Below are 9,570 nucleotides of genomic sequence, written 5' to 3' on the forward strand. Positions count from 1 at the left end.
CTGAACGTGCTTAGGCACAAGTGACACCGTACATCGGTGCCGTTTCCAAGTAACCGTTGGCGCAACCGGCTGGTTGGTGAGGAAATGGCAAATCTTGGAACTAAGTTAATAAAAACAAAAGAGAGAGAGAAAAAGAAAAACTATTCATGGGTTTCAAACTTGGAAGATCCTGAGGGGTTCCTGAAGGGTATAATTTATTTTATTTATTTCAAGTCCCATTTATTTATTTTATTTAATTGAAGTCCCATCTCACAAATAGCTATGGTCTTTGAGGCAACCCCCATCTCAAGACAGCTCGAGCGCTGCCCTGAGAGCCTGAGAATAGGGGGTTTTGCCAAGGTTTTGGTTTTTTATTTTTAATTGCGGTCACTAAATAGCTTGGTGAATAGTCACTGACTGCAGTTCTGTACAGTGTCTTTCAAGCATGAATGTATCAAATGTCTTGTGCAAATAGCAGATCATCGTGGCTGACGTAACGTGTGCCTTCTGGAAGCAGTCTTTCAGTGAAAACCACGTAAGCGTTTGAAAACGGCCGTAGATTGTCTGGCAGCTATGTTTCCAAACAGATGTCTCAGGTCTGTTTGAAAGGAAGAAAAGCAGGGCAACTACTTAAGAGACAATTTGGATCAGCATCGGATTTATTAGTCGTTGTTTTAAGCATCTTGACATGTAATGATTCACAACTTACAACAAGCTGAGCTCGGGTTCTCCATTTTTTTTTCCTGTAGCATCCAGAGATACGCTGTTATTCCACTGTCTACAAATTCAGGCTTGATTGGTTGGGTCCCCCACTGTGACACCCTGCATGCACTCATCCGAGACTACAGGGAGAAGAAAAAGATCCTGCTCAACATTGAACATCGCATCATGCTGAGGGTAAAGGGCAAAGCTGGCAGAGTTTTTGGTACATTCTTTTAGGACTCCAGTGTCTTAATGAGGAGTAATGGTGCACAGCTCGTTCTTCCTTTGCCTCTTTTCAGGCTGTTATTGGTACCAGTAATAAATGGAAAAATATCAGATAAGAGTTAGAAAATGCTGCCAAGAGGTAGCATTTCCTTTCATTTTAAAGCTGGGAGGGACTTTTTACAAGGGCCTGTAGTGACAGGACAAGGGGTAACGGGTTTAAATTGAAAGTGGGGAGGTTTAGATTGGACATCAGGAAGAAATTTTTCCTGGAGAGGGTGGGGAGGCACTGGGACAGGTTGCCCAGAGAAGCTGTGGATGCCCCATCCCTGGAAGTGTCCAAGGCCAGGCTGGATGAGGCTTGGAGCAACCTGGTCTAGTGGAAGGTGTCCCTGCCCATGGCAGGGGGGTTGGAACTAAATGGTCTTTAAGGTCCCTTCCAACCCAAACCATTCCATGATTCTGTGAGTCTTTCCTGTGAGGTGGTTTTCTCACAGTGTTTGGAAACAACCTGGTCAGTCTACAGATAAACTCCATATAAACTTGATACGAAATTATTTGCGATTACTGTGTTTTTCACAGTACAACTAAGGACTGTGGGAGGTGGGTTTTTTAAGTTGCTGTCACTTCTCAATTACAGATGGCTCCAGATTATGACCACCTGACTCTGATGCAGAAAGTGGAAGTATTTGAACATGCTGTCAATAACACAGCTGGTGATGACCTTGCCAAACTGCTGTGGTTGAAAAGCCCAAGCTCAGAGGTGAGTTCAGCGCATGTAGGGGCTTGTGGTGGACATTCAGCATAATGTGGAATTCCCTTCTCTGCAGAAAGAGTGAGAGATGGTGTTGATTCATCATAGACTCCAGGTGACCCACTGCAGAACGTGTATCCCCTCACGTGGGGTCTTATGAAGCTCAGATCACAGTGGCTGCCAGAGTGCCAAAGCCCAAGACTGGAAACTGAAGCTCCATATACTGTGCATGGGGAGAGAGACACAGGAGCTGGAGAATATGTTCTCATGATGGCTTAGACATCTGTTTCAGGGTCACAGGATGTCTGAACCCCCTCAGGCTATGGAGTGTATTGGACCTAAGCATTTATCAGTTTCCCTTTGTGCAAAATGAACATAGTTAGTGTATAAAATAAGCTGAAATATGCAACATGCCTGCCTGACTACTTCTATTTTGTCTCCACGTGTAGGTGTGGTTTGACAGAAGAACAAACTATACACGTTCACTAGCTGTGATGTCAATGGTTGGGTACATTTTGGGCCTTGGGGATAGGTAAGTGAAACTTTCAAGGTTGCTTTTAAATAAAAGACTGTGTAGGCCTATCAGTTCATTCCTTGGATCTGTTCTTAGGATAACATCTGTCATTGTGGTTACTGCTGAGCTGTAACGATACCATCTTTCAGGACCTAATTGTGTTGTCATTATTTTTAGCACTACAGACGTGAGCTGTAGGGTTTGTGTATCTTGAGTACAAATGAGACTTTCTTCCATTTTGCAAGGCACACACACAGAATCACATCAGGCACCACAAGTTCTAATTTTGTCCTTTCCTTTCACTCACAGAATGGGAAATCTTTCTCCATCCATTCTATAAAACAGAAATACTGTTGCGTTTTGCCACCAGTCTGTGTGTTTCGTTGCATATGAGATGGAAATTTTTTTTTGCAGTGTGTTAGGACTGTACCTGTACATCCAGGTTTTGGGGAGGAAAGAAGCACCATGATCAAGCAACACTTTTTGTTCCCTGAAGCAGCAAAACAAAATCCCAAAAGAATGTAGTGACAGAGGTGGTCTGCTTCTCCCTCCAAATGGGTTCAGTAACACTACTTATTTTGCATACATTTTTCCCTAGTGGATATTTATTCTGTGAAGCAGGAACCTCTGGTTCTATGTGTGTTCACAGCAGTCATCAGAGACACACGTGAAGTCCCCACAAATACTCCCCAAAAACTGCTCTAGACATAAATGACAGTTAATGTTGGTTTAACTATTACTTAACATGGTGCTTTTTCTGAGCTGCAGTGCAGACTGTTCTGGAGGGAAGTATGTACAATCCAAATGGATTGGGCAAATAATAAAAAAAAGAGAAAATGAACAAATGTTTGATTTGGGCTATGGCTGACTGTCGCAAGGGGACATCGTAACTTCCAAAATACTTGCAAAGAAAATAAATTTTAGATTTAAGGTCTGCAATGCGAAACCAGCTAAACCCTTGTTTTCATAACAAAAGCTTTTATTACGGACCTTAAAGGTGTTTATAATGAAATTATAAACCTTCAAAAAGTGAATTAAAACAAAATTAGAACAGGTCAGCATGAATAGGAGCATTGTGGTTTTCCTAGCCTGGATTGATCCTCTTCTCTTCTGGTGGCAGTACAATTTGCATTCCTTCACCTGCAGGATAATTCATTACATTTTTCTATACTGAAAAAATAAAAAATTAAACAAGTGGAAGAATCTATCCAAGCTAAAAAATAAATGTTCATCTCCAAGAAATGTACTGATAGCTCCGGTCCGATAGGTTGTTTATCTTCCAAGGTGCGAAGATGTCTAACTCCCGAGAGGTAATGACAAAAATAATGTGATAGATGCACTGTCAGGAAGCTATTCTGTTCATCCTGAGACTGAAGATCTCAGACAAACGAGCTGTCACTGGCGGTTCTTGTACATGAAGATAAATATCATTTCAGACTAGAGCTGCTGTGATTTCCTTTGGGTTTTATAATGGTCTGTCACTGTTTTTTCTCTTACTCCTTCATCAAAGACACCCATCCAATCTGATGCTAGACAGACTGAGTGGAAAGATCCTGCATATTGACTTCGGGGACTGTTTTGAGGTAAATCTTTGTACTTGGACGTGGAATTTTCTGTAATTAATTTCACATTTTCTGGTGGAACAGATACGAGATTTGTAAACCAGGACAAACTGACCTTGAAGTGTGATCCTGGGCAAGCCCTTTGGCTGTGCTGTGGGCTTCACTTTACCTACAGGCAAAATGAAAACAGTAGCTATTTTATCTCAGGGGCTTGTCTTGGTGATTAGCTAACCACCTGAAACAAGCGAAGAAGTGCTTATATCATTCTTCCATAAAATTTCTTGGGGCAATTTAAGCTGCTGATAGGCAGTCTGTGTTCCGTGACACCAGCCACTGGGCACCCACTTGAGATTTCCCTCTGTGTTATCATTTAATTATGTAGTTTTTCCCCAAAACTTGTGGAAACCAGGGAACAGAGAGCTGGGACTTTATTTCCTATTGGGAATACAACCTTCAAGGTTGTAGCAAAAAAAACCCAAACCCTAATTAACTCTTAAATAATAAGTTAACTATTAATTTACTGATTCTCCATCATCGTGTGTTTAGGTCGCAATGACAAGAGAGAAGTTCCCAGAGAAGATTCCATTTAGGCTAACAAGGATGCTGACAAACGCTATGGAGGTAAGAATCCCCCCTTCCATATGAAAGGGATTATTCCTAGGGAAAATGGCACCAAGTTTTTTTTTCTCAGGTTTTCCTGTATTTTGTGTTGTGGCTGAACTTCTCTACTCCTGTAGGAACCAAGTGTCTTAATAATTTTTCAGCTGTGTTTTCTGTAATTTAAAGTATGTCCTGTGATCTCTACAATGTATTAGGGTGGGAAGCAGTTTATCATTGATGCCAAGAACTCTGATTTCTTAGGCCTTCCTTAGTGTCCCCATTTGAAATAGCTGTTTGCATCAACCAGACACAGCCAGTGGCGTGGGACTTCACCAAGATCAGCTGAGTGGCCGAAGGGAGCTTCTCTGTTTGTAATGAACATCTCTCTTGTTCCCTCCCCGAACAAAGCACAGCGGAAATGAATTCCGGTTCAAAGCACAAGCCACGTCCTGCTCCCTGAATGCTGGAGTTGGAGTCACGCAGTGAACAAGGCAGCATGGTTGACTCGCTTCTTTCTCTTCTGAAGGTGACGGGCCTCGATGGCAATTACAGAATCACCTGTCACACGGTGATGGAAGTCCTGCGGGAACATAAGGACAGTGTCATGGCTGTGCTTGAAGCCTTTGTGTATGATCCGTTACTGAACTGGCGGCTGATGGACAGTAAGTGATGCTGATGGGACAGTGACAGCAAGAGAATAATCGGTCTGATTTCATACAGGAAATCCAGAAGCCTGAAATCCAGTGTCTGAAGACAATATGACGAAATTGCTGGTTTGCAAGTTCTATTGCTGTGCGCACATGGTTTTAGGGATTGTAATGCGGAGCTACCGCGGTGCTTAAAACCCTTTCCCCTTAAACACAGACACCAAACTGAGCTGCAAGCCAAATTGTTCGGGTTGGTTTTGACTTAGTTGTCATCGGGTGATTGAAAGCTGTTTTCAGGTGACATAAAATTTGGAGAAAGAGAAAGGCAGTCAAATCTGTATTGTTTGTGGACAGATTTGCTATGAAACACTGAAACTCCAGTTCGGACTTTTCAACTCCTTATTTTCTTGCAGCAAATACAAAGGGCAATAAGCGCTCACGAACAAGAACAGACTCCTACTCAGCTAGTCAGTCCGTAGGTGAGTAGAAAAGGCGGTGTATGTCATGAATGCTTGGAGTGGTTTGGCGGGGTCAGCAGAGCACAAGACTGGGTAAGTATCTTCAGTCCTCAGAAGCCGGCAGATGAACAGCTTATTGTTGGTTTTCAGACTGGAAATGGCGAGTTTAGTACTTTGGCTCAGAAAGCAGATGGTCCTTTAGAGTTACTTTAACACCCTCTGGGGTATATGCAGTCTTGCAACCCAAGGTGTAACTGATAACGTGATAGTTGTTTGCTTAGCTACCAAATGCTAGAGTGTAAAACCTGGCAGGTAGTCGTCTGACTGAACATCGAGAGCTTTGTGTTGAATCTTGGCAGGTCGCTGTTGGGCTGCAGAGTAGGGACAGTGTTTCATATGGAGACTTCTACAAATAAACATACTTATTGGCTTGTAATTGTAGGTGAACTGTTTGTTTTTTCAGAATATCATTCAGTTCCGCTTTTATACATAATGTTCCTACAAGTTCCTACATTCCTCTCAGTATGTTAGCTGGGGAAAAGGGATATTTGGTCCTGTGATAAGCTTGCATTAGTGAGAGAGATGTGTGATACACTTGGGCATAGTCACCTGTGCTTTTCAAGTGAGCCAATTAACAGTTTCGTTAGTGTGTCCGGAAGAATATTATTTTATCTGCTTTTCAGCTTTACATTTATGCTTTTCTGTTTTTATGTTTTTTTCCAACAGAAATGTTGGACAGTGTGGAATTGGGTGAGACAGCCCATAAGAAAACTGGGACCACAGTGCCTGAATCCATCCATTCCTTCAGTAAGTTTCATTGGTGTTTCCATAGTGATGCAGAAACTTGTTCTTAGATCAGAAAATTTCGACACAATGCAGATAGAGTTACATGAGATGGGACAGGTGCCGTTCCTTGTCAGCGTAAATGAGCAATATAGTTACCTGTGTCCTCAAATAAAAAAGAGTGACAGAAAACATACTGGCATCTGGGTTCCTTTGTTCTCAAAATGGTACTTGTAGTGCTTGGGAAGGGCGGGTGTAACAGCGATGCAAATGTGGGTACTGTACAGATGGAGTCCTAATTCCCTTTCCTACTTCTGTCTTGTAGTAGGAGATGGTCTAGTGAAGCCAGAAGCTCTAAATAAGAAGGCGATTCAGATCATCAACAGGGTTCGAGATAAGCTCACTGGTGAGCACGTTTTTATGTTTATATAAAATAAACATAAAATCTGGCGAGATGGATCAGCGCTACTTCTAGTGTTTGTGTTTTGTGTTAATACTCAAATTTAACATACTCTGCTTAAGTGGATGAGGCAGTTTCCTGGTTTGGTCTAACACCACAGTACTGGTGCCTTCATTTAGCAGCAAAGGAGCCTGACTTGAAAAGGACAGAGGTGATTGTACCTAAGCAGGCTTCGTATTTTGCATGCCTTTGCTTGTTAGTGGAAGTTGAATTTCTACTGACCTGGCTTTTTTTTTTTTCCTTCTTTTTTTTACTGTAAGAAAAGGTTAGTTAGAAGTCCTATCAGTCTGTACCTTCACAGAATAATGGAATAGTTTGGGTTGGGAGGGACCTCAAAGATCACCCAGTTCCAACCCCCCTGCCATGGGCACGGACACCTTCCACTAGACCAGGTTGCTCCAAGCCTCATCCAGCCTGGCCTTGAACACTTCCAGGGATGGGGCATCCACAGCTTCTCTGGGCAACCTGTCCCACTGCCTCCCACCCTCTCTGTGAAGAATTTCTTCCAATGTCCAATCCATATATCCCCACTTTCAATTTAAACCCCTTACCCCTTGTCCTGTCACTCCCTGCCCTTGTAAAAATCCCCGCTCCAGCATTGCCATCAAGGTTGTGTTACAGGATTTGTGACTTCCATTTATGTTTTTTTCATCCTTTAACTTCAAAGGTCGAGACTTCTCTCATGACGAAACTCTTGATGTACCCACACAAGTCGAATTGCTCATTAAGCAGGCAACTTCTCATGAGAATCTGTGCCAGTGCTACATTGGATGGTGAGTTTGTCATTCAGCTAACCTTGCAAAATCCTTCTCTGAATAATCTGAGGAGAAAACAGCTAGGGAAAGTGTCACTTGGGTGGTTAGGGATGTGTAGGAGCCTTACCATGTTGCGCCTGCTCTGGTAAATTTTGCAAGCCTACGCCAGCAAATCCCATAGACAGGCCCCTAAGAAAGTTGTTAGAAGTAGGGACAGGGATTTTAGAGCATGTCAACTGCAACCAGCACAACATTTAAAGTGTTTGAAATATGGCATGTGGTGGTCACTGAGCTCAGTGACAGCAAAGAACCACGTGTCCTAAAGTAAATGAAGATGATTGACTGGCATTTGGGGAGTTAGCTAGCTTTGGACTCTGCTTAAGGAAATAAATCTTTTTAGCACTTTTAAGCATTAGTTAGCTGGAAAAAAGCTTGGGGATCACCTGCCAACTTCTGTACTAAAATGGTGCCCAGTTAGTAGGGAACCTCAGTCCTTCCCAGTGTTGCCTTTGTGAAACTACATGCAAAGTCAGCGTTACTACAATACCTTTCTTCTCTTTAGGTGTCCTTTCTGGTAACAGAAGATTCCAAAGCACCCACAGCCTTTCATTCTGGAGGCTTTTGCACTCCAAACTTGCTCTTCTGCAGACACAAACTGAACGTTGGACTGAAATACAGCCTTTGTCAAATATTTTGAAATGTAAATGAAAAGAGTTATTGTATATTAAAAGTTGGTTTAAGCCAATTGTATAGCTGCTGTTGGAAAAACACAAGCTGTCCGAAACACAACACTTGATTCGGGTTTCCAGGACAGCAAAGACTGATTGTACCACAGGATGTCTATGGTTCCACTTGGTCTTTGGGGAACTGGTGATCCACTGAAAATAACTATATACGGGTTTTGACTTACATTGCAATGTAACTAAGTCATTTGCAGATTAATTCCTGCCCTGATCAGTCGTGTTGGTATGGCTGCGGTGAGCTCAATGCGCTCGTGCAGGAGGCTGCCTCTAGGTTTGGGGGTGAGCTGGATAAGTGGAAAAAAAGAGAAGCAGAATTTTACCAGAGTTTCATCCTGTTACCTGGTTTTCAAACTCTATTCTTGCCCCAAAATTGGAAGCTGTATATCCACTCACTACACTAGTGCAGGAATCGTGTTTCAGACTAGATCAGGGTACAGGAGCAGATCCAAGAATTGAAGACCTTGCGCTGAGCACAGCGAGGTGCCTCTATGCGGATTGATCGGTGGCAAACTGGGATGCAGGGTACAAATGAAAAATACCACTTGGGAGCTTCCCGCAGTGTCTAAACTAAAAGGCAGTATTGGGAAATAACTAGGAAAAGTTAGTACTAGGCATAGGAAGCAGACGTCGGGAGAACTGGTCATAACTTGAAGCAGAAAATAAGGGTTATTAAACATGAGGGTGAAGATAAAGTTATGGTTTATGAATTAAACATATTAAAAACAATGCACAAAATACAACAGAGTAGCCATGTTTAGATGCCATGTTGTATTGGAATATTTTTGTGCCAATAAATTACACCAAAATGTAAATATCTGTGTTCTTGTTTGTTCCCACATACTTCTTAGGAAGAGACAGGGATGCAGATTAAGGTGGGAGGTTTTTGTTTGGGTTTTGCTTTTATTTTTCCTTAAAGTTGCCTTTTGCCATGGATGTGACTTGTCTTTTTCTGCGTCAGTTCAGGTGGTTGCCTATATTTCCTTTTTGAGAACAGATGGACCCAAAATTACCAAGTCTGACTGATGTCCGTCCCGTGTATAAAAGCAACCTGACCGTGCAACCCCTACATTTTAGGTTCCAGCTAATGCAATTTGTGTGGTAAGAACATCAGCTTTCTGGATCTCAGGGTCACGGCCACAGCTGGAGGGGTCCCAGCCAGGGCGCTGTGGGCTTCTCCAGCCCTTGAGCCGGTGCTGCGCCCCGAAAGGGGGCAATAGGGTCGAGGTAGGCTTTGGGCAGCCATGCCCCTGCCCCTTTCCAGACACTGCGGTGGCTGGCGTGCGGCCTGCGCTGCTGGGTGTCCCCTTCCAAGCCCTGAGGGGTGCCCCCCACCCCTTCCCAGCCAGGGGCTCGTTCCTCCGCGCCGCCTGGGGGCGCCCGAGGCCGGCGTT

At 43.2% G+C, this 9,570-nt stretch overlaps 1 protein-coding gene across 1 annotated transcript in view; it reads left to right on the forward strand.

Annotated features, from left to right (window-relative positions):
- Positions 1-8,542, forward strand: part of MTOR (mechanistic target of rapamycin (serine/threonine kinase)) — a 65,778-nt gene extending 57,236 nt beyond the window's left edge. Inside the window, 11 exon segments of the mRNA XM_010160071.1 lie at positions 729-876; positions 1,544-1,666; positions 2,107-2,189; positions 3,682-3,754; positions 4,280-4,354; positions 4,860-4,995; positions 5,394-5,459; positions 6,165-6,245; positions 6,547-6,627; positions 7,349-7,454; positions 7,999-8,542. Coding sequence (XP_010158373.1) covers positions 729-876; positions 1,544-1,666; positions 2,107-2,189; positions 3,682-3,754; positions 4,280-4,354; positions 4,860-4,995; positions 5,394-5,459; positions 6,165-6,245; positions 6,547-6,627; positions 7,349-7,454; positions 7,999-8,014 — 988 coding nt within the window. The 3' untranslated portion in view covers positions 8,015-8,542.
- Positions 8,543-9,570: the final 1,028 nt, after the last annotated feature.

The sequence above is a fragment of the Eurypyga helias genome, unplaced genomic scaffold, assembly GCF_000690775.1.
Source record: "Eurypyga helias isolate BGI_N326 unplaced genomic scaffold, ASM69077v1 scaffold2861, whole genome shotgun sequence".
Taxonomy (NCBI): Eukaryota; Metazoa; Chordata; class Aves; order Eurypygiformes; family Eurypygidae; genus Eurypyga; species Eurypyga helias.